This window comes from Molothrus ater, chromosome 1 (assembly GCF_012460135.2).
Source record: "Molothrus ater isolate BHLD 08-10-18 breed brown headed cowbird chromosome 1, BPBGC_Mater_1.1, whole genome shotgun sequence".
In the NCBI taxonomy this organism is placed as follows: domain Eukaryota; kingdom Metazoa; phylum Chordata; class Aves; order Passeriformes; family Icteridae; genus Molothrus; species Molothrus ater.
Window position 1 is genome coordinate 19,890,499 of NC_050478.2, and position 26,262 is coordinate 19,916,760.

The window sequence follows — 26,262 nt, forward strand, 5'->3', positions numbered from 1 at the left end:
GCAGATAGTAAATGATTCAATTTATAATTAATTCAGAGAAAGAAGGAGGAGTTGAAAAAGATCCCGTATAAATACATTCTTCAGGACTTGGCAGAAAATAATGACTGAACAAGGATCTCAAAAGGAAAATTAATGAATGACAACAGGAACAGCACATGTGTAACGTGCAGATAGACTACAAGAAAATTAAACCTGTTGCTTATGGGAAAATAACCACCTTCTCCTGATTTTGCTCAGAAAAAACGACACAATTCCTAATGGAATTCAAGGCTATTATTCAATCAGAAGATTCTCATGAAGGCAGAAACTGTGAAAGTATGCTTCCCAAAGCAGAGCCCCAGGAGATAATTGAAGCCCTAGAATCATAGCAGTGATTTTCCTGAACACTCATCCCCAGGTTACCTTAAAAAAAATCATCAGACAAGAACATCCAATGCAGCAACATAAAGGTTACAGTCAGTGAGATGTAAATAAAGACAAAGAAAATAAAAGGCCTAAAAAAATCTTTGGGGAAAATTATGGGTGAGTATTTGCGTATGTACACATGTAAATTGAACTTTGCTATATAAACCATATACTTGAAAAAAAAAATTTTAAAAAATCCTAGTTCCCTTCTGAAAGTACTGTCCAGAAATTTCACATACCTTAGCAGTGTTTTAAGAGCCTTTCAATAGCCACATTTTTCAGAACTCAAGCACAGTTTTCAAGATCACACTCAAGCAGATTTGCTAAAAGGAACACTGAAAAAGATGGACTTGACATGTAGGAAGGCCACACATGTCACAGCAATCCTGTGTGAAGAGCCCCAGTCTCTGGTGTAAAATGATGGAGATTTAAATGGAAGCCACTCTAACAAAGCAGGTCCCAGTCTGACAATTCACACATTGCAATGATCTCTCTAAAAGCAATAAATATTTTTATGGAAATTATAGAGGGGAAAAAACAGATCTAATTGATTTAAAAGTTCACTTCATAAATCCTGCAATAACACAGAACTAGAGACAGAAGAAAACAGAACAATTGTTTTCTTCCTAGGCCAGTACTGAAATTAAATCTATAATCTTCTCAGCCATGCAGCCATTTCTCAAGGACATCCAGCGATAAATCAAATTATTAGAAGAGTCTCATACTCCTTATATGAGGACCAGATCCCACTCTGTGCTCCTCTCCCAGATGGTACCAAATAATGAGTGCTAACCTTATTATTTGCCTTTGAAGTTCCACCACCACCAAAGAACTTAGTCACCACTGCTCTGAAGTTGTGGTCAGAGGACAAGAGGGACAGAGCTGTGTTTCCAGCACTTGTTAGTGCTACATATAACCACTGTACCTACCAAAGCTGAATGACAACCCTGTGAAAATTCCATCATCTAAGTCCTGCAGCCAGAGGGGCTGATGCAATTTTTTTTCCTAAGGGAAAGAAATTTCAGCCTTTTTTCAGTTCCAAGCTCTACAGAATGCACACCATACATCATAGAGGGATGCAAAACCAGCTCCCTCTGCAGCAAGGTGAAGCACCAGCAAGGAAGGGTTAGAGAAAGGATTATCAGCCTAGGGTATAGCACATAAACTGGCACAATCTAATTTATGAGCTAACAAGTCTGTGGAGAGACCTTAAAACAGGGAAGCAATACTAACCATTCAAAGTACGTAAGACCCAGAGAGCAAAGGAGGCCAAACAATGGCAAGAAATTAAATAGGTTTAATATACTACTGGGCACTCACAGATAAGTGCCATTAGTTCCCACATACTTCATTTTTTAAAAGACCAATTACAGAACTCCTGCCACTGAATAAAGATTGTGGCTTTTACTGTGGATTCTCAGGGAGAAAAGAAATTAGTCTGGACAACTTAGAAATTATATAAGCAAATAAAGAGTGCCAGTATTATTATTTCTTAACAAATCCCATGATTTCTTGAGCCTCGTGGCATTTAATTTTGGAGTCAGTTGCATGGTAAAGCTTGGTTCATGAAGGTAAAGCTTGGTTCACGAAGGCAGGGATACAAGGCTGTTGTCAGCTATACTGAAAAAGCCTGAACACTGTACCAGATTGAATTTATTGCTTACTCAATCTTTACACTGGAGTAAGAGATACAAATTCCAACATCACCAAAGAAAATCTAAAAGTTTACATTCCTATTTTCTCCAATTACTGATAAAAATTACTTTGAAGAGTACATTAAACTAATGCAAGGCAAAACACTGCAGCACTTGCTCCTCACAAAGAGGAAATTTCCAGCCATAGCAAAATTTGGCTGCTAAATCCATGTCCTTATTACCATAATGGTTTTTTGGGACATCTGCTGCCCTATAATCAGTGCTTGGATGCTAATAGTTACATGGGATATGATACTGTACATCTAATCAGTGCTTCAGTGAACCAATGAAAAAGTCAGAAGCAAAAAAAAGAATTCAATAGCAAACTTACACAGAATGGAAATTTTGGTTCTCTCTCAGGTGTTTCCATTACCTGACATTTTTTTATATAGTAAAGAAATTTTATTTATACTAATGAGACACTACCAAAAATCAATTCCTAAACCACAATTGCATTTAGAACAACTGCTGCAACCTTGCCTTTTCTGGGAGTGCTGAGGGCAGAGAAGCTCTTACAGTTTCTCTTTGCATGATGCAGAAATGTGTGCAATTGGTACTGATGAGTCAGGGTAAAAAGCTCCCTTAGCCATCCTTCTCTTTCTTGCTAAACTCTTTGGACATATGTCTTTATTTGTGTGAGGAGAAACACAGGCAACATAAATTACAGTTTCCCTGAATCTTGTTGTTCAAACTACACAACTGTGATTTCACTCCCCCTGTGATTCAAAGCAGGCTGGAAGTTTCCTTGCTATAGAATTCATGCAAATGTATTAAAAATTGTTACCACCCTCGAAGACAAGAGCCATAAAAAAAGAAACACTGTTCTAAAATCTGTTGGAGACCAAGCACACAAATTTATTTTTTTGTTAGGTTCTTTTACAAAGACAATACTAGAAAGAACTAGGATTGAAAGTGAAAGTCCTGAAAACTGGTTTGGCCACTATCTTAAAACTGCAGGATGAAATTATATGCTGTAGTCTTCATTACTTGAAGTCTTTAAGTCAGATTTTTTGTAAGATACAGATATACTCGGGTTTTAACAATAGAACACTGAAGTTGCAAACTCCCAGTGAACCTTAGGAGTGGACTCTCTTTTACTTAGCTGCCCACCACAGACACTTGAGTTAGTTTGATGATGCCATACATATATTCCTAAATCTGTCTTCCAGTTTTTAAATTAGCCTGTACAGCTGTGTTACCCCTTGGATACTATAAATACATTGAGACACTGGACTATGGAAGAGGTGTTTAGTGCTCTTTGTCCTCTGTAAACAGATTTCATAAAACTGAAATAAGCTCCAAGAAAGCAGCCTCCCAGCATCTCCAGTTAGTTACTTTGTCAGACTGACCAGCTTACTTTCCTGGTCTCTCTGAAGCAGCAACTTGGGCCACCAATTCCACCACTTTTTCGAGATTCTTTTTGCTACTGAACCTCATTTGGAGTCTTTCTGCTTTCTTATGCTTAAATGACATTTCAGAAAAGGGAGGAATGGCACAGAGTAAGGAGCTGGAAACCTCTCACTATGTTTCCCAAGTTCAAATGGCAGAGCACTGCTCATTTGTCCTTTCAAAGGTGGTTCTTCTCCTGTCAGTGAGTGCTGGGACACACAGATGTGATGTCCCTGTCCTGTCCCCCCCGGATTAGCTTTAAGCTGCTTTTTCTAGTTAAAAGACTAATAAATAATTTTTACTATTTGTTAGCACAGCAACTTTTCCATGACATTTTGCATTAGTCTCATAACTGAAATTACATCATCTCGAAGAGCCAACACAATTTAAACATGGTACTTGAGCACAAACTAATTACAGGATTAGGGAATAGGTTTTCTGATGTGTGTGGCATACCTATATCCCTTCAGGGGAATGCTTGAAGGACTCAAACACAGCACTACAATGCTTCATTTTCAATCCTTCACTACACAGGGCCACAGTGGTTTTAAAACCCAATGACCAGTCATCCTCTTGATATTCATGCTGCAAGGTTTGGACAGACTGCAAAGCAGTACAGCAGGGTTATATAAGCACCTATCATAATAACATTATGGGAAAACCTTGAGTGAAATCTGTAGATAAACAATCGTGCCACAAAGGCTGAGCAGAAGCCAGCAGGTTAGACACACAACTGTGATGCTAAGAAACCACTCTCTCTGGGAGATCTGGAGCAGAAACAGCAAAGTTATGATATAACCCATGACCACAGACAGCACTGTCGGTGAAACTGCAAGCCAAGTCTCCTGGACAAAGGCCCACTGGGATGCTCTCCAGGCAGCAGAACTGTGGCACTTGTTTTAGAGCCTAGCACACACTATTTAAATGCTTTTTCAGGTTACAGTAAAAAGGAAATTGCAAGGCCAGAACATGTAAAAAAGTGGATTGCCTGTGAACATGTCTACTTCTCTTACATCTCCAATCACAGACTTTGGGCAACACCCTTCCCTTGTACTGCTTCTGAAGGTGTTTATCTGTGGAAGATTGACTGAGCAGTGTTGAAGGACTAATTTATTACCTCCCAAGATGGACAAAACACTTTCCTCTGCAGCACTGCACTACAGGACTCAAAAGGAGCAGGTGAAGTTGTGCAGCAGTAACACCAGATTTAGGACAGCAGTACCCTGCAGATGTGTATCCCCTATATAATATTCCATAAAATTTAGGTGTGGACTCATTAGAAATCTCTTTGACTTTGAAAGGGAATCACATTCATAACACCCCTTCTCTGCTGGTTATTGATCTTTGTATTTGCATAAATTTATTCATGGCCAATATATATCTATTTGATCTTTCCCTCAAATATCTTCTCTTCTCTGTTTTTTTCTCCTGAAATATATTTACAGAAAGGTAAATATATTACAACTTCTTCCAGACTTTATTTTGTGAGACTAAAGAAATTTATGCTACATCACAGAAAATTATTTGTCCTGTTCGTCCCAAATAGGCTTCCTCTGCACCTTTTGCAATTTGAATGAGTTTTTATAACAAATGAATGATCAGAACTATATGAAACATTTTATGCTCAGTTATATCAGTGTACTTTCCCACTGCTGAAAAAGATTCAGGTTCTCATGTCTTTTAGTAGGACAACCACTTTTTCCACATCTGTCATGCATTTTTATGGTCCAGTCTTTTTTCCATTAAGGAGGCAGATGATAGGCATTTTTATTTTTCAGTTTCGATCAACAAATATGAGAATTTTGACTGTGTTATATTTCATGCCTTTTTCATACTTTGCCATCTCCTTATTATGTTTTTACAGGAATTACTAGTCCTCCTCTGACACAGATTAAAAAGAATCATCAGCACAAGAGCAGAATTTACTAGCATACTCCCATTTTAATGACAATTTTATTATGGAAATACTAAAGAAGACCAGTTCCCAAAACCAATTTAGAAGAATCTCTGTTTGCTTGGAGAGAAGCTGCTTCTCCTTTCTTCTTTACAGAGCCTTGCCGTGCCCACTACAGTTCTTCTCTTAGTAACAATTTTCCATATTTGAACTAACAATTTCTATGGGATACATAACAAATGCCTCTGGGAAGAAAAGTAAAAGAAGATCTACCACAATCCCTTTTCACTAAACAGTAAAGAAATAATCTTCCCTTTTTAAAGTCACCTAGATATTAAAAAAAAAGGAAAAATCACTGTCAATATGTAACTGAAATTTTAAAATAATTGTTTCAAAATGTCTAAAGAGTGGGTATAATTGCCTGCATCACTGTTTTTCTCATTTTGACAAATTAAATATATGGCAAAATGTCACATACTATCAAATTAAAAAAACAGATTTTTTTTTTGCTAGGAAGAAACACTGAAAATCAAAGGATGAAAAGATAAAAGCTTCTTTTTCTTCCCCAGAAGAATATATTTTCATGATTCAGTCATCTTTAAAAATGAAACAAAAACCAACAAAACATGTTTCTTACAAAACCATCTGCAAAACAAGCAACCCACCTATTAAAATACAGATTGAGCCTGGACTGATATTCAGTTGAGAATGTTTTTGATTTCTATTATCATTATGAGGTAAAAACAATAGGGAATTTCTTTGCTCTAACTGTTGGATAAATTATAATAGATCTTTGAGTATGTATGTTTTCAAAGGCTCCTCTTTCAACAACACTTCGTATAATTTGCTTCAACATCTGTTGGCCTGCTGAGTTCATTCTTTATTCATATTTCACTAGACCTATAATTAAACCCTCTTAAAAATGTATCACTTCAGGTGTCCTAATGAAGAATCCTGAGGAAGCTGGTAATAGTTTGCTAAGGGAGAGGAACAAAGCTCCTTCTCTTCTTATAACTACTTGCAAGATTCATTCTCTTCAGCAGATGGAGGGCTGCAGTAAAAGACAGCAACTCAGGGCTGAAGAGGTCATAAAACTCTCAAGAGCAGGAAATTACATAGGCATATCTGCCAATGAGGTCTATATATGAAAAGTCATCAGGCTTTCCCAATCTCTTCAGTTTCTGCTTCCCCAAATAAAAGAACAGTATTTTAAGAGTAGTAAACCCCAATCATCTTGTTTCAATTTAAGCTTATTCCTCTATTTTCTTTTATATGATAAGCATATAACTCATGCTAAACAAAAAAAAGTATCCACCTGCTACAGAGAAACTAATTAGATGTATAAGCAAGTAGGGGATTTTCCCCCTTGAAACTTGATCCTGCAGCCTGTGGAGAGTTTTGAAGCAGTAAATACCTACTACAGTATTGAAACCACATGATTTGGCTTTTGTTTCAACATGAGTTTTAGCCCCCAGGTTTAACAGCCTTGGAAGGCCCCACTTCATTGTGCCACAGACTCAGGGAGAAGGTCACCCATCCTCCAAGAGCTGTGTCACACACTGGGTGAGCAGACTCATCATCCTCTCATTCTGGAGAGTTCTGTGAGCTTCACCTGCCTTCTTCCCCTGGGACTCTAGGCTTCTCCATCAGGGACAGGTGAAACCTTAACAGGCAAATTACTACTGAAGCCACTAGGATTTTTGCCAGAGTAAGGAAAGCAAATTTAGACTAACATCCATAGATATAGCTGTGCACAGTTTCTTGTATAAAGACTAGCAAAAAACAGTCAGAAGAACCCTGATGTCTCTAGGTAGTCACTTTATTTGAATGCACTATGAGGTACTATTAGAAACTGTATGAGTTACTAAGAGAAGTCAAAAGTGGAAAAGTAACAGTAAATATTGAGAAAAGATAATTACTAGATGCTCTTTGCAGTTTATTGAATTATGATTTTGATTAGTACTGAGTATTAAAAAGATGACAAAATACTGAAAATGGTAATTAAACTAGGATAAAGAAGATTGTATTTCCTTAATATATGACATTCCATCAATAAATGAAAGCAAAACTAGGAGTGGAATATGCTCTGAGAAGAGTAAAAGGAATGGTACCTCTGAAAAGTAAGCACACCAAATATTCAAAGTAATATCCTTATTATAAGACTGTGAAAATCAATGTAGGGATACACAAAAAAGGAATGAAAAAAACCAAAATTTATTGTATAACTGATACGCAGCCTTATCTTCAAATATGACAATATTTTCACATATGCATATATAGCTCAGTTGGTCAGAGCCTTCTGCTAAAAATGCCAAGGCTGTGGATTCAACCCCTGTATGGGCTGTTGACTTAAGAGCTGGACTTTGTGGTCCTTGTGGGCCCCTTGCAACTCAGAATATTCTGTGATTCTGTGATACAAGTACCTACAAACACCCTCCTATCTTTCCATTTTTATAAGAAGTTACATACTGAATGTCAAAATGGGTTCACAAGCATTTTCAATATGTAAATTCACAATGTCCCACAGCTCCTTCTAAATATTTCTAATTTATTTTGCATCCTTCCTGCACAGCTGGGACAGTTTACATTTCTTTAAACATTATTTAGCAGCTGAAGGGCACCATAAGACCTGGCAACCTCTTGTACATAGAGCTCTGTGCTTCCCAGACCAGCAGAGCTGAGCTCTTCAGGAACCAATGGGAAATGTTCTTCAAGAAACACATATTCAAAAGTCCTGTTGAGTACAGCAGACTGCTGATCAGAAACTATTGGTCCCAAGACTAACTATTATCTTTACTATTGTGATTTCAAAGACTAAATGACTGAAATTAAATTTGCTCCGAAGTGAATTGCTTGCTAAGCTGCAAAAACTCCCACCTTACCTGACATTATTTTGAAATTGAATAGAAAATAAATGCATGCAAAAATAAACTAAATGTCAAATATAACCTTGCATACTACACATCTAGAAGTGCTTAAGGAGATTTTGGGCACTTAGTTCCCACTGACGTCAGTGGAAAATGCCCAAGATTAAGCACTTAGGGAACTGTACAGTAACAGTTGCAGAATTGCATGGCACAACTGTAAGCTATATTAATCTTATTCATTAAAGTTTCATATTTTCATTTTTGTGGAGAACATTCCAAATGTATTGTGGTTGTTGTAAAACCAGACATTCCAAGCTAAATGGAGCACATGTCTCATGGAAGTTATTAAGTAAAGGATTAGAAAACTTTTAGCATATTTTTTTCCTAGAAATCTGCTCTAAATATTAGTGCAATTGTATATCTTTCAGAAATGAGACAATAATTAAACTCAATGACTTTATTAAACTCCCAAACCAGATAATGGTTCTTTAGAAAAAAACCCAAAACATCCAACTGATGCATCTAATTTACAGCAGACCTTAAAAAATAAATCATGCAGGTCATTAATTTTATATCACAAGAGGTCTTTATATTAGATTAAATGCTCAGATGCATTTATTGCAGAAGAAAATTAACAGGTCACATTTGGCTGCCTTTTCTTGGCCATTATTTATTTGGGAACAGCTCTTTGGTGACTTGGCATATCTTTTTCAAGGTAAAATGAGGTGATGAAGGATTCTGTGATTCTATTTCTAAACTACACTCTCTAAAATCTTTCCATCAAGGAAAGAATCTCAAAAATCGTTGTGCTGGATTCCACATCCTAAAGAATATGTGACTCTTCTAACACCAGAGCTTAAATTTTGGAGTACCTCTGCTTCTGGTAGGTCCCAAAACCAAGCTCAGTTACAATATTAAGTTATTCTTACTTCCTGTGACTATGTAGTGTAATTTAGGAAAGACCAGGTATGTTTTATATGTAGGCCAGAAGGAATTTTAGGGAGTCACATGATTTTTATTTTCCCTTTGCACACTGAGGCAAAGGACCTCATGCTCTTACTGAACAGAAACATCTGAAGGCAGCATTTGAAAAAAGGTCTTGGTATATGTAACTGTCCCTGGGCTATGGCATTTCTCCAGATTTCTTTTCTTCTAAGATTTGACCCTCATTATATTCTTCACAACGATGTAAATGATGCTGAATGTAAACCTAGACCCTTCCAGGTCTCCACTTCCCTGCCAAACCTTTACTCCAGGACAGTCGGGGTCTCTGACTGTTCCTTTGGCCTCATATAACTTCCATTTCTGCTTCTTGCTCACAGCATTGAAAAATTAAAAAGTCAAAAGAGGAGAAAAAGGAGAAGAGAATTGCAGAAAAGTGTTTAAAAATCTAAAATGGCAAGTAAATACAATCCATAACTAAACTAATAACTTCAGCCAGAGTGGAAGGCTTTTGTTTTGGTGAAATTGTTTTTGTGGATATTTTTTTGGTGTTGTTTTTGATTTTGTAGTTGATTTGTTTGGGTTTTTTTTTCCTTTAAAGCATATGTTAGAATTCTCATGGAAGCAAAACAGATTCCTTAATTTAAGAGACTGCAGCTCGACTCAGCAGTAAGCTTGAATGCCATCTTGTAGCAACAGGGAGAGTAAAAAACCAGTCTTGGAGTGCCAAATATTTAAACGGAAGTTCAAAAGCTCTTGGTGGATGGTGGAGTTCTGACAGAAATTGTAAAGATGCTATTGGCTTGTGTTTTAGTGAGTAGCTCTTCTATATTCAATTTTAAGTTCATAGTTCCATCACTACAAAGTGATGGTGTCTGCTTTGAAGGTTAAATATGATAACACAAATTAAAACTGTGGGATTTTTTTCTTATTTCTACACAAAATTTGTTGTGTGTCATCTTGGCAAGTCATTCAATACTCAGGTGATCCTTTGGTAAAATGAAAAGAAATAATAACAGATATTAGATGTGGCGGTTTTATTGCTAAATTCATCAGTCTTTAAAAAAATGGTGGTGATGAAACCTATGGAAAACATTATAAACAGTTATATCAAAATTCAAATCCATCTGCTCTAAATCCACAAAAAATAAGTAAAATATATTACAGCATAAATACCAAGAGAGATGGGAGGGAGAAAAAGCACATGACATGATTTTAAATCATGAAATGTACATAGAAGTTTTCATTGAGCATGTAGAATGGATGGCCATCAGATGCCAGCTGGCTGGCTGAATATAAACAGAAGGAATAGGTATAGGTCAATGAACTTCCCACTAATACCTTGGCAGGTGGATATCAAAATCCCAAAGGGAGTAAGAGCAGAGATGACTCGTTACTGATAAAAAGAGCAACTTGAGGGAGACGGGCATCTCTGATCAGAAGCATGTTTTAGGATTCCTGGGAATGTTGAAGACTGGAGCAATTGCCTCAGCAAACAAAGGTAAGTGATCTACCATGTCAGTTAACAAATTAAGGAAATACAACCCACAACTGCAGAGGGATGTGCAAGGAGAGCAGAACATGTTTTAAATTCAGCATGCCATGTTTAATGAAGCATTATTTTGTGTTATAACTTAGTGCTTTCTGCTGGGATTTACTGCCTCAAGGATGGTCAGAGGCTACTCTGTCAAGTTACAAGCTAAACCACTATTGCCACAGTACAGCTGGAAGGATACAGGAAATTACCATAGGGCCAAGCAAACAGCCTGTAGTTTTCTTTATCACTATTATTCAATTTTTTCCCTCATTTCCCATCAGAAAACATGTTTACAGAACATGGAAACAACTGGAGCTTTGAAGAAATGCCACAGACCAGAAGGGTCCCACTTTGCCTTCCTGGCCTTTGCTCCCCCCATCCTGTGATGCCTGGCTGAAACAGGTGTTCTGTGATGAAAAAGGAAGCTCCTGAATGCCTAGAAGCATAGCCCAGCAAACCCAGACAAAAAGTCTTTTCATTCCTCATATATATATTTTTTACAAGGCAGCCATTGATAATAGCAGTCACCTGGCAGGGAGATAAAAGTTGGGAAGCTTTCCTTCCTAGTTTACCTGTCCTATATAATTTAGAAGTTAGTAACATTCCTAAAACTGTGCAACAGACACTTCCTTCTTCCTTTCTGTGATTTTCAGGAGAACAGAATCAGAGAAGGTACCTTTTTTTTAAATTTTATTTTTTTTTAAAATTACTTTTTGATACTGAAAAAGAAACCAAATTAGAATAGCAAAAGCAGCGTTTTCCTCTAAATGGACACAGATTCTCTATAGAGTTCTACAGAGCTTCTGAATATATCTTTTCCTATCTTCCCTCTCTGGCTCCCTACAGATTTAAATTACAGAAGCAGAATATTTGTCCTCAAAGTAACCTATTTTTTTAATTCACATGGATGTTTTGATCTCTCTCCCTAGACTTCCAGGCTGAAAAGCCCCACAGAATTAATACAGCTGCTAAAATGTATAGAGAGAATTGAATCAGGTCTTTCATTCCTGCCCAGCAAATAGTCTTATAGCTCTCACAGTCAACTCATGGACTCCTCTTCTTGCTTCTCTTTTTCCCATTTCAAGAGTCTAAAGCACTCTAAAACCAAATGCACTTCCTTTACCCCTAGATATAAGCAAACTAAATGATCATGTATTATAAATAAATAATACAAATAAAAGCATCAATAAAGAAACAGGCATCCAGAACCTTTCAGCCTCCAAATCCCAAATGCCTTCAAAGAGTATAATGAACAACTTTGAGGTATAGAGTAGCTTTTCAGTAACGAGGTAAAAAATCCCCCCATTCATTCATTCTTCCTGGGAGCACACAAGACATGCTTGCTGCCTGTGGGAAAGTGGCATCAAGCTGTCCTGTGACCAAAATCCCACACTGCAACACTTCCCATGCACTGAGCACTGCTGAGCACACTACAGAATTAGAGGCAAGGCTTTGTGGGCTGAAGACTCATTTCCAATTGGCTCAAGCTGCTCTTTTAGGAGTAAACTGTGGCTGTGTTGAAGCATGTAAGGGTAGAATATAACCTCTTTCTTTTTCCCTAAATTAAATTCTACATATAAAAGGCCCTATAGACATTTTAGCAACACCTACCAGCATGTTCTAGCACAAGTCATTTGGTGAAGGCTTTACATATGCACTTCTCTTCAAGCACACGCTTCAGTCACATTTTCAGGTTCTGTGCCAAATTGAGGCTTGCAAGGGTAGCAACTATTTTTCTTTTTATATTGAATTTAAATCTTTTAAATCTTTTTTCTCTTTGTGTTCTCCTGCTTTATGGCCAACCTCAAAACGTATTTGAATTCTACCTAAAAATTTCCTTAGATCTCCAAACAAAAGATTATTGGAAAGAGAGGGACAACTGGCTGGCTCTACAACTGTACTAGCATCTGTCTCAGACTCTCAGGGAGAGAGATGAAGTTAAAACTACAGTGGATTTATGATGATCAATAAAAATAATTATGACAGCAGAAAATATAACACTGGACAAACACTGGACAATCTCTCTGGCCACAGAGTTTTTAAGTTTCACTAGGAATGCTGGCTTGGTATGCACCCCCACTAGGCCATGCCATAAAACAGCAAAATAGGATAAAATAATAAAATTCAAATACAGGCACGGGAGGGTCAAAGCTAAAGCTGAAAGGAATAATTTTATTTTACAATGTGCTCTAACTAGAGCAAACTTCTGAAGACAAAGCTGGATATAACTTCCTATCCTGAAGACTTCACCTTCAATTTATTATCTATACAAGCTTAGGGATAAAAATGTGATTCACTAACATCTCTGGGTCATCACTTGAAGCTAACAGCAATGTTTTTGTGTAAAAAAGCAGGACAATAAAACATAAATTTGCATTCAAGAAGCAGCATGGAATAAGTGTTTGCACTTAAATTTGATGTGAGCCATGTGTGCTTATTGCTTCTCAAGCTCAGGCCACATTTCAGTCCCTTGGAGAGAGATCATAAAATCTAAGTGAATATTTAGTTTGTGCATCTCCTAAATGTGTCTTCCACATCACATTAGGAAAAAAAAAATAAATCCCTGTGTCCAGCTCTTAAAGAACAATGCAACATGCATTAGAAGAGATTACTCAGTGCTGTTATCCACTACAGCTATACAGGGAGGTCAGTCTTTTCTGCCTGCTGAAAGACCCTTTTCCCCTCAAACCATTTCAGGATCTTCAACAAGGCTGCAAAAATTATTGCCTCTGTTGCAAATGTACTGGGACTTCTGGGTCAGCTACATTCCAAAGTCTGAGGCCAGATGAAAATCTTAAACATCTACATCTTTTTCAGTTCACTCATCTGTAGGACACCATTTGTATAGAATGATACTGTTGAGCAAGCATATAAGCACAGCTCTAAATAAGGGAAGTTTTCCATAACTGAAGCCTAGGTATGCAACTCCAAATGCTCCAAAGTGTGCAATCTGTTTGAGGTTTGGTTTGTTATTTTTCTGGTGGGTTGCTCCTCCTTCCCCTTCCTCCCCTCATTCCTGCACTCCCCCACTACCCCTTCCCCCCCCCCCTTTTTCGTTTTATTGTTCTTGTTGCTTTCTTTTGTTTTGTTGGGGTTTTCCCCCCAATTGATGGCTCTATTAGATCTATTACCTAAATGATGCAAATTTCTTTCCAAACTTAGGTGGGAGGAGAGAAACACAAATACTTTGCAAAATAAGAATAACAGCTTTTTAAAGTACAGCTTTTTTAACTTATCGCTATTTCTGCAGAACAAACAAAACCCACCATCAGTGATAAAACAGCACATGCTGAAAAGCACCAGTCTGCTGATCTATCAGTTCTGTTTTCAGCAAGATACTCACTCTACAGGAAACTTCAGCATGATTTATAGCATCAGAGGCACAGCATTATACATGGATGGTGTATACATACATGTGTTATAGATCATTTGCCAATAATCTTTTTCCTTAAAAGGTCATGAAGTTACAGTCCCAGTAAAGGCTGCTATCATATTTATCAAGCAAAATAATAATTTACATCTTGCAATGATTGCTTTTTTAAGATGATAAACTTTTTGAGCAATCAAAGCATTCTGGTCAGCAGGGTTTTAACCCAAATGTTTTGGAATTCTTTCTTCTGACTAGCAATTTCTGAATCTGGATTCTTATTTTTAAAGTTTAATTACAGGAAAAATAATTTTACAGTTTGTGGAACACCATCGTTCTCTTCTCTCCAAGAACTCAATGACAAAACCAAAAATATTTGGACACAGTCTTTTCAAGTTGTCAAAGTGCCAACAGGCAGAAATCTGACCCAGTATTTCTCTATTTGTCTATCCTTCAGACATGCTTGTGTTTGGGAAAAGAACTTATCACACTAGACTATAAAATGCTGCAGTTTGGGATATGTTATATAAACAGCTGAGAGAAAAACCCCTCTCCTGATGCAAACCTGAGTGAAGAAGGAGTATCAGAAATGGCAAAATCAGCAGCCGTCCAAGACTAAGCCTTGTGGTCTCTGCACTAATCAGAACCTTCGGTCAACTCTAATCTGGATTTTTTTCCAGACAGACAGGTTACTTGATCAGAGGTCTGACTGGGATTTAAAATCTGAGATTAGGGAACTGAAGGATAAGAATGCAGAGAGAAACTACACCCCTGAATTTGAAGAAACAAGGGGAAACTCAAAAGATCTGCTGTTGCAGAAAAATTCAACTCATACTTTGATACGCAAACAAGGAATCTTTAATTCTGGCAAAGCTGTCACTTTTTAAAGCCACCTTCTTGCTCACAAAACTAGGATATTACCTGACTTTTACAAGGTCTTCCAAGAATAAGAAAACTATGAATATAAAACACAAATCTATGATACTGGGAACAATCAAGCAAGTTGTAAGACAAGTATGGTCTGAAAACAGCAGTGGAGAAGTAGAGCATACAAACTGCTTGCTGACAAGTGATGGGAATCAAAAGTCAGGGGTTCAATATCAGAGCACCTAAACAAAATCAAGAACACAAGTTGGATCCAAGCTTGCAGTACAGCACAACATGAAAAGGCAGACCTTCCAATCCTCAGGCATCTCAGCTGAGGTGCAGCATAATCTCTCCTCCTTTTGAACACTTTTTCGGGGTGCTTTGGGGTGTATGGGGTGAGCTCAAGAGGCTGACAAAAGACAGTGGTAGTTTCTTTCTTCCATTCAAATTGATGAGTTTTCTCTAAGAAGAGTAATTTTGCAGGTCTTTAATGTTATTCTAGAAAATGGCTCTGAATTGAATCAAAACCAGTGTTACCAACTCTGCAATCATTGTCCATGTAATTGTGCATGAAAAAACCAGGGGCTGAAAGTGCCAAGTATATTAAGTCAAAAAATAAATGAAAAAAAAACAGGCTAAGCAAAACCAGATAAAGACCAACAAGCCTTCAAACAAAGCATGTTAGATATTTTTTGGTTTTTTTTTTGCTACTGTAGTAACTCAAACTCAATGACCTCATTACATGCTGTGGCACATTATACTTGGGTCTGCTGCAATTTTACCACATGCCCAAAGGTTGTTAAAGTGAAGCACATTACTGATGGCCTGTGGTGCGTGGGGGCATGTGGAACAGACTCTCACAACACAACTGCTTCTCCTCTCAAGGAAATACTTGCTGACTTTAATAATCCCTTCTTAGCTATGCTGTCCTAGGTAAGAATTTTTTAGGACAACTTACTACTGTTATTGTATCATTTGTGCACTGGAAAGATAGAAATGTCTCAAATAGCTTACAGGAAAGGTTTGGGAAGGATAAATTCATTAACAATAGCAAAACTGAAAGCAATTATGTTATTACTTAGCGTGATATATGATAGGGAACGAACCCTTTGGGTTTCTGTGGTTGAATGTAAACATGAAAAGCTGTGTACTTCTACAGTGTACAACTGTACATTTCAGTTCTTAAGTCTTGTAGAGCTTGCATAATAAACTAAAAAGCATTGTATTACACATTCTTAATCCATAAAAACTTTTTTAAAAAGAACATGAATAACAGACGTAATAAAAAGTAAATGGAAACCAGAATTGATGACAATCTATAATGGTGATTCATGTTAACCGTTTTATTTGAGACTATAGTTTAGATCAGTGTATATATAACTTTAAATAGGATTCAGTAATAAATTGTGTTGATATTGAGGTCAGGTTTCTGCAATACACCAAATGCTAAACTTGTAGTCCATAAATACCTTCAATGCAAGTAAAACATAAATCTATTATCTTTACAGCAGCTGCAATCTGAAAAATATGCTCATTTAATTTTGTTGCCTCATGTATATCTTATTAACCAAGAAGCAACCTGAATGAGAAATATACAATAAAGTTAAAAAAACCAAAACCCCCAAACCCCAGCTGGATGATCAAGACAACTGTCCATTTCAGCCACTCTCACCTTTCCTGTCATGAAATAAAAGTAAGTTTTTTTACAAGATAAAATGGCCTGGTCTTACAGGGCTTACATAGACAAATTCTCAACAGCAATAAGTCTCAATTAGAGATGACTAAAAAGTTAATTTCCCACCCTCATCCAAATTTAGATCTTATTCAGATTAAAAGTGAATAGTCAATGCTTGCTGTAGGAAATTAAATTAAAACATGTAAATACACACACATAAACTTCGAATCAAAGTGCTTTTTAATTGTGTTTATATATAATACAAAAATTCTAAGTTAAAGGTCCCAATGCAAAATGTGAAATGAGATATTTTATCATCATAAAAACAACAATCTCACAACTACTTGTTTTGTCACTTACTAGTGAAATACTTGACAAGAGCACGTCAACTTTAACATAATTTTCCAATTTCAACTAGTTTTTTCTTTGAGCATTTTTTGACTAAACCTACATAACACCTGGTAGTATTGAACAGAATTCAGCTATTCTACTTTTCCAGAGTTTTTATATTGTTCTAAGAGGATTTATAATGCTCACAGGTTTCAAAATACTACGTTCATCCTCCTTATAATTTTATTTTCACCTCCACTACCTCTTCTGAAATGTAGTCTTTTCTGTTTCTCTCTCTCTTTTTTAAATCCCTCTTGACTAACAAGAGCAGGTCTGATCCATCTGACCTAGAGCCTGGCCGCATCAGCTGCTGAAACAGTGCAAGTGAGGAGGAAGCAATCTCTGAAACAAGCAGGAAGGGCAAGGAGGAGATGCAGGATGGAGCAAAAGAGGATGGAGCCAGGAACTCTGACACCTGTTTTGCCACAAAGAAGTTCCTTACAGAGGGCCTTGGGTTTCTAGCCCAGGGGGCTGAGGTTGAATTGCAGATGCACACTGTTTTGCTTGCAAATTCGAATGGAGAGCCCTTTTAACCCACACAGGAAAGCAGAAACATGCAGCTGGAGAATATCATGGAGCAACTACCACAAGAAAGGCTCATGCCAGCTCCCAGGGCTCTATGGAGGCCAAGACAACCTTTTCCAATGGATTTTTGGTTCAGCTGCTGACTCATAAAAGAAGAATCTGCATAGTAATGAACAAACCTTAACCCTTCAGAAAACACTGAATTTACAGTGGATGATACTTGCCTTTTACAACTAGCCTAGTCTAGCCTAGCAGCAACTCCTGTTGCTGAAAAGAAGAAAAAGAAGAAAAGATGTAATTATTCAGCAGAGATGCAGTTCGTAAATTGCAGCTAAAGGGGGAAAAAAAGGGTAATGCATGAATAGAAGAAAAATTTAAATACAACTCTAAGTGCTTATTACTGGGTAACCACTGCATCCTATTCTGCTACTAAATGCAGCTGAAACTTCCAAGAGAATGTGCCCTATGACAGCAGTTAAGCAAAGCTGCAGTAAATGCTATAAATGGCATTGCATCCCTGAAACATAAGCAGCCCTTTGACACAGTTCAATTACATCTGTAAAGCAACGGAATGGAGATCCTAGCATCAACTCTCACACAACATATATTTGAAACACTGCCAGAGAAAGGTTAAATGGAAAGGTTTATATATTCCCTTTGTGGAACTCTTCCTATTCATGTCAAGGATTGTTCACTGAACAAAATGGCATGAGATAAGTGATTCTGCCTAAAGACCAAAAATGTCACCATGAGAATATCTTAAAAAAAAATTATCGGCTTATAATGGAACCTAGACAGTGTTTCATATTAAAAAGTAAAAGTTCTAAAAAAGTAAGAACAAAATCTGATTTTAAAAGCTTTATTTCATGACATAAGAACACTAACTACAGCAGAATTTTAAATGTCCTTAACTCGTCTACAGCCACAGAAAGTGTATGTTAAAATCACATTGAACCCACGTATATCATAGGAAATGAGAGACAGGCCTTGAGCTAAGGGAGCACTAGAATTCCTGCTTGTATTTTATCTAGCTGCAGAGTTCAAGGCGAGCCCCTGTGCACTTAAAGCTATCCACACAGAATGATTCCAGATAGCTGGGTGACATCTAGAAAGGTCACACTGTCCAGCTATTTGCTCCAAGGCAGGAACAGCTGTCTTTTTTGATGGAATGACATTTTGGACATATGTTTATCTAACCTGTTTCAGTGATGAAGAATACTCATAGATAATCTGTTCCTCTAGCCTTATCATATGGGAATCTGCTTTACTGCAATTTCAGTCATTAGTTGCTGCTGAAGACAAGTTCCTTCTCTGTGGAAGCCTTTTACACACCTTAAGATTGTTACCCTGTCATCTCTTAGTTTTATTCTCTAGAGCAGTGTTCTTTCCTTTTTTCTTCACATGACAGTCCTCAATTAGTCCATATGTTTCTGAAAGTGCAGTGCTTGAAACTGAAGAAAATATAACTCTTGGGATCTTATCATTGTTGAGTTGAGCACAGGTGTCATTCTTGTGATGTCTTGTACCTACCTTCATATCAATCCTTACATTTCTCTTGATGGATCATCCCATCTAGATGCTACTTTTGAAACTGTGTTCAACTCAAGCACCATGCCTGACCCTGGATCTGGCCTCAGAACCTGCTCCATTTGCCTGTTTCAGAAGGTTGGGTCAAATCCAGCCCAGAAACACACTCTAACACACTGCCCTTTGGTTGAGGGACATGAACAGGTTACACAAGCTCTTTCAAACCCAAACACTTAGCACAACTGATTGCTCAATGTTGAGTGCAAGGAGTGCTAACTGAAGTTAAGTTTATTGGTTGGATGAAAGAGAAGAGGACAAAGTGGAGGAAGTGTTCCATGATGAGACACAGCACCCAGCACTCATAGATGTTACTTTAGGGCAATGTTTTATGCTCATTTGTGAGAAGCCACAACCAAAAACAATCCTCATGTGTACTTTGCATGGCCTCTCTGCATACTTCTCCATAGAAAGCAAACTCATAGGTTCTTCTTGTTCCTGCTGTGATTATGCAATGCTCCAGTTTAGTAAATACAGCATTTGCCAATTGCACCGCATTAACACTCCCAGCTCAGTCCTCATCAAACCTAAAAGTTGGATATAATTCCACACTGCTGGCAAGCTTGCAGCATTTCATTGTACTGGATCATAAATGCTTTCATCAAATTACCTTTGTTCCCTCTGTAGAGAGTCCTTAGGAGAGATCACTTTAACCAAGGCCGCCTTAAATTCCATTGGTATCCGTTTTTCTTAGGAAGCATGAACCACACTGGGAATGTAAAATACCAGTGACTCCAGCTGTGTTCTCAGACTAACAGACTGCAGCCTTGGTAAGTTTTGAAACTGGAGATGTTACAGAGATTTCTTTTTTCCAGGGCTTTTAAGAGTTCCAAGCAGGAGAACTGTGCAGTAATTCACACAGTCCAATGAAACCACAGTGACTTTTATAAAAAGCAGGGTCAAATGATGCTTTTATTTTTATTTATCCTAATATGAAATTTTTATCTCCTTTGTGGAGAAAAACCAGTAGGATTCAACAGAGCATGTGATAGCTGTATTTGGTGTACTTCAAAGCAAAGCAACTTTCCAGGCACCACTGCATAGCAGTCCTGCAGGAAACACAAGTTTCAGGTCCAAAGCTCCATCTCCTGAGGTCTGTGCATGTGTGGAGACCTGCAGCACTGCTCCACCAAAATTTGCCAAAAAGTCCTTAATGAAAAATACTGAGGTCTGTGACTATTCTGCTCAGGAAGTCTCTCATCACCTGACATTATGCATTTCTTCATCTACCTCCTTCACGGTCTCAGGAGTCTCTTCCTTGAAAGGAAACAGCCCTCCTAAACTTCATTTTTTGAGGAATCTGGTATTCAGTAAGGCAGTATATGTCAAAAGATTTTGCTCTAAATGGCCTGTATGTGCTGCTAATAAATTTTTCACCAGACAAATAACTATTCCAAATTATAAAGACCTTCTCTTCATTCAACTACATTTGTTTACAGTGTAGAGAGATAATTCCCCTGTTATTTATCATCAGCTCCAAGTTACATGTCAGACAAAAGCTAACATCTGAGTCAAGTATTTGCTTGAGTTTAGGTACCTGTATGAGGATATAAACTCTGAACAGGAATATTCAGAGCCAAACAAAAACACTTTTTCCCAAGGGATTTTTAAACTTTCAATGAACTATGAGTATTGATCTTACTGTGGAAATGAGTTTCTGAAAAGCTGAATTTAAGACCGAAGTCAACCTCACTATAGTCTTAATTTATCCACTTTTTACAAGCAGTATTTCAAACCACTTTTTCAGAGGAAATGACAAAGACAAAAACCACAAAAAAAAAAAAAAAAAAAGAGGAAGAAGCAGGAAGAAGCAGGAAGAAGCAGAAAGTTGAAAAAAGAGATTACAACTTTAGAGAGAAATCTTAGTGAAATATATATGATGTGGAAATAGGATTTGCTCTCAAATGTCACTAGGAATCTCTAACCCAATAGTTCTTGTTTACATATCAAGTACAAAAAAACCCCAACAACTTAAATGCAAGCAGAGAAAATATACCTGATATACATGTTGTTTAATCTTGTATTTATTTTGCTACTTCTAAGATAAAAGCTAAAGGTCCTAAAGTTTAATGATGAAAGTTTGGTCTCAATTATAGATTTTTTTTTTAAATAGAGTAAAATTCAGGCAATATCAAAATGCTACTATTTCAGCAGTAGATAAATGATAGATAAACACTCCTAATAGCAATTTATCCTATAAAAATAATTTTACCCCTCCTCTGAATGCTGATGTCTGGAGACTGCAGAAGTCCAATGATTATAAATTATATCAGGATTCTGGAACATAATTTGACATATTGTAATAAAAATTACAATAACAGCCTCCCAATTCTGACTGATGACATTTGCAAAAGACTGTAACACTTTCAAGACTTTGTGGCAGCACTTCAACAGTGAGCCCTCACTTACACAACTGGACGAAACAGTTGTCAGTCAAGAGACTGTTTCACTTTACTTAATTAATGTCATACTCAGTTTGGGTACTGTAAAACACACATAGACACAAACCTCGCGTTTAAGAACATCCATCCTGGATTTTAGCATTTTTCTCATCAAAAGGGAAGTTTTGCACAGGCCCAGGAGCGGACGGATGGATGGATGGATGGATGGATGGATGGATGGATGGATGGATGGATGGATGGATGGATGGATGGATGGATGGATGGATGGATGATGCAGGAAGGGAGCCGGGCCGTGCGCGGCCGCCGCTGCGCCCTCTGGCGGGCACAGCCCCGCTCCGGCCAGCGCAGCCTCAGCCGGGCACGAAGTCCGGGCTTGGAAACCCCCAGGGGCAGCCAGGTAAGTTCCGGCATGCCTAGAAAATTATTTCACTTGGATTGGTCCGACTTGATTTTCTGCGGTAAGATAATACTAATGAGCTGGCAAAAAAACGCCTTTGCATTTTTTTTCCCACGTCTGCTGAAATCAGAGTGTATCCCTTTGGTAGCATCCTCAGAAATCCTCCCTGAATCCAGCTCTGCCCGGGCTTACTATATGTTTCCATTTCTTGATACTGTTATTCCATTCATTTCAATTAGAGGGTTTGTTACTGAGTATTTGACAAAAAGGTAAAAGCAGCATCCCCTTAAGAATTTGCGGCTACCTTAAATATTTATTCTTTAATTCTTTAAAGGTTTTATCTGAGCTGAGCCAAAGGGATACAATAGGTGCTAAATAAAGTAAAACCTTGAAACTTCACTTGTTTCATTTTGACTCACAAAACCTGAAGTTGAATTTCTGGCTTTACATGTTTTTTTCTCTTCTCACTGATTGGACACAGTCTATCATTGCCGGTTTTTTCCTTTCCACAAATAGCTACAGCATTACAAACAAACAAACAAGGAAATAAAACTCAGATTTTGAAAACAACATTTCATTATTATTGTAATAACATAGTTTTTTCTTAAATCAAAAACTATGGAAAAGATGCCAAAGTTATAAATATCTAGATGTCAAAACTGACTTCAGATTGCCCATCTTGCTACTTGAAGAAAACAACTACTTGCTATATTTTCTCAGAATGTATTAAATATCAAAATATTTGCCTGATCATAAACTCCTTCCTACTTCATAACACATTCAGGAAGACACAAGACATTATCAAATGATTTATGAATAAGCAATCCACTGGTAAACCTTCTATTTAGCACCTCCTGGTACAGAAACTGATGACTACTACAACTTAATAGCCTAAATCAGGGTTGTGTGGTGTTTATTTGCCCACTGATATATTATACTTCATTTAGTCAGCACTAATATTTTATTGGCTGCATACATTGGCTGAAAGATAATAAACTTCATGAGTTCAGTCCACTACCACACAAGATTGCAATTCTCTTTTTCTGATATCACCACTACACTTTTTCCCCCCTTATAACTAACATTAACAAACACCAACATCTGTTGCCTACAGCCCTGAGTGTAGCAACATGGGGTTTGCAGCAGTACATGAAAACTCTCCTCCCGGCTTTTCCCTTTGGCCCCAAGTGACATGTGAGCCCCAGCAACCTGCTGAGCTACCCCGTCGTTTAGCAATTCCAAAACTCAGTGGCGGGCCCCTGCCCGGGAAACTCCTGCTCTGTCTAGTGCATAATCTCGCTGGACATTCAATAAAACGACCCAGTCTCTCTTGTTCGGGTCAGTTACACGAAACTTTTCACACTTGTATCAAACCTTTAAGGAAAGGAGGAAGGGGCAGTTCTGGTGCACCAGGGAAGCTGGTAGGCGTGTTCCATCTATTATTAATCTAGCTGGTATTTCTACTACACAGGCACAGCTTTTGAAAATACCTGTAAGCCAGAATCTGCTGCAGAAAGGTCCCCTGACACACAAACCCCACGACCTTTCTCACTATCCGCCGATGTGCCAAGATTTCCTTTAACAGCTTTCCCCTCCACAGCACAGGAATGCAGGATACAGAAGGCTTTAGTGATCCAAAGGGAACCCCATGCTGAGGGAAACAGTGGCCCAAGAGCAAGCACTACAGGTGCTGTGTGTCACGCATTAACAGGTGTCTCCGAGAAGGACTGACAGGGGCACCCTGACACTTGACAAGCAAAGTTAGTCAACAGAGCCTCTCGCTCCTAAGGAACAGGTCCCACAGCGCCTGGGGCTTCTTCCTTTATCTTTCTCCTTCTCTCAACGCCCAGTTTCCAGGGAAGGCTGCAAGCTACTGACTTCCGCGGGGGAGGAGAGTGCCCGCTAGCTCTCCCAGGCAGGATCTGCAGGGAAACTTTGCTATCCCTCCACGGCTCGCTGCCGGGAGAGCTGGGGGCCCCCGGCGCGGGAGGGAGGGAGGGAGGGAGGGCGGGCGGGGGAGGCAGTCGGGGCGCCTCTCCCGGGGACTCGGGGGGCTCCGTCCCTCCCTTCCCGGTTCTCGAGGTGAGACCCTCACGTCTCATACGCGGCTGGGAAGGAGACTCCGGGGACCCCGCGGAGGGCTGGGGAGGGGAACAGCACCGGCTCCCAGTGATCGCGGGGCAGATTCATTAAAAGAGGAAAGTCCCGAATTCTCGTTAAAATAAGAAATGAAGTCATAGAGGGCTCTTTCCGGAGAAACCAGGGTAGGGAAGGATGAGACGCCGGGACCCCGGGCCTCTCTCGGGAGGAGGGGGAGCCAGCCCCGAACGGCGTTTGCCCTCCCCGAGTACGGGCCCGTGGAGCGGCCGGCAGAGCCCACACCGCGGGGGCTGCGGAGCCGGCCCGGCCCCCGACCCCGGCCCGACCCCGCCCCGGCCGCGCTGCCCCGGGCTCGGCGGAGAACCCGGGCCGGCCCCGCCCGGCAGGTACCGGCCTCGCTTACCGCGGCTCTGCCTCGGCGTCTCCCCGCCGGCGAGCTGGCAGCGCTCGCTCAGGCACTGGAAAAGTAATAGAAATCCGGCGGCTAGTTTGCTCCTCCGCAGCCTCGCCATAGCACGGAGCCTGCCGAGACAACTCTCCGGGTGCGGGGTGCGCGCCGCTCCTCGTCGGTGCTGGGGAAGTCCGGGGGGCGGCGGAGAGCAGCCCTAGCAGGCGCCGAGCCGCCCTGTGCTCGGAGCAGCGCTCATACAGTGGGGCGGCAGGGACGAGCCGCGGGGCTGAGGGCGCTGCACCGGGTCTGGGGGGCGCTGGAAGGAGGCGGGGGGGGCTCCGTCCCCCGAACTCGCGCGGCCGCGCCGCTCTCAGTCCAGCGGCATCACCGCTAGGGAAAACAAGCCCAGCCTCGCTGCGAAGTGCCAAACTCTTCCCTCCTCGCAGCCTGCAGATAGATTTTAGGAGAGCCACTGAGATCCTCCCTTCCTGGCTTGCCCCCACCCAGCTCCCTTCCCCCGCAGGGTGAGACAGGATGCCTGAGGGAGGGAGCCTCTCCTCGGTGTACCGCTACCGACTAAACCCCTCCGAGGGAACCAGCGGGGAAACGTTCCAGCCGGAGCCAGCGGACCGGCCCCGAGTACGGGGGGAGCAGGACCCGGAGGGCGGGCGGATGCGCCGCGGGAGAGGATGCGCGGGCGGCGGGGAGGCAGGCGGGGACGGACGAACAAGTTCTCTCTCTCTCTCTCTCTCTTTTTCGGGGCGGTTTCCGAGGCCGGCGGCGCTGGTGCGGGGCCGAGGGCAGCGGCGTGGGGCGGGCGCTCCCCCGGCCCGCAGCGCTGCCGCCGCCCCCGCCGCGCAAGTGCGGGCAGGGGGCTCGCCTGAGGCCGGTCCCGGCCGCCGCCTCGCTCTGCCCCCCGCCCCCTCCGCAGAGCGCGGTGGGGCGCAGGCGCCGGGGCTTCCCCGGCTCTCCCGCCGCTGCCGGCGGGGCCGCGCTCCGCACGGCGGTCCCGGGAGGCGCTGCCGGGCCGGGCACCTGGCCCCGGCACGGCTCCGAGCGGGGCGGGTGGCTGCCCGGACTGAGGCAGCCTGCGCTGCTCGGCGAGGGCGGGGGAAGGACGGCGGGCGGCGCGGAGACCCCCGGGCCCGGCCGGAGCCCCGCGCTCCGCGGGACGGGGCGAGCCCGGCCCAACGCCGCCCGCTTGTTCGAAAGTTGCCGTGTAAACGTGCGTCAGTTTCGCGGATGACAACTGCAATAACGCCCAACCCCCCTGAATCCGTCCTGCTCCCGCTCTCCCCCAGTATTTCCCTGTGTTTTCGGGTAAAGCAGCCTCCCTTCACACACACCCACACCCCTCCACCCCCTCCCTTTTATTTTCTATTTATTTTCGCAAACCAAGGAGTTGTTTAAGTACACTCATCACTTCAAAAGTGCAATGACTGGGAGGGTTCTCCCCTTCCAAAAAAATTTATCTTCATGCTTGATTAAACGCACCGTGAATAATCCCATCCCCTCCATTAATCTGTGAACGACGGCTCGGAGACAGAAGCGAGCAGAGGGCACATCAATCAAACCCAGACAAGCGAAAGGGACACCCGGGACCGGGCGGCGGCTTTTTACCAGTTCAGCAAACTGTGGAGCTGGTAATCAGCTGAGCAACATGTAGAGAACCATGAATGCGCCAGCCTCTCAGCACTTGCTACCAAATAATTAAATTAATTAGGGCGACAATTAAATTAATCAAATAAATAGGTCTATGGAATGTCAAACATAGCAGATAACTAATAGTTAATCACAAAAGAACAACCAGTAACAAGACCGTGTTTTTCTTTAATT

At 40.5% G+C, this 26,262-nt stretch overlaps 1 protein-coding gene across 1 annotated transcript in view; it reads right to left on the reverse strand.

Moving 5' to 3' along the window:
* PLXDC2 (plexin domain containing 2) overlaps positions 1–25,247 on the reverse strand; it is a 256,169-nt gene extending 230,922 nt beyond the window's left edge. The window contains exon 1 of the mRNA XM_036401732.2: positions 24,439–25,247. Coding sequence (XP_036257625.1) covers positions 24,439–24,547 — 109 coding nt within the window. The 5' untranslated portion in view covers positions 24,548–25,247. The remainder of the gene's footprint in view (positions 1–24,438) is intronic.
* Between the last annotated feature and the right edge of the window lie 1,015 nt (positions 25,248–26,262).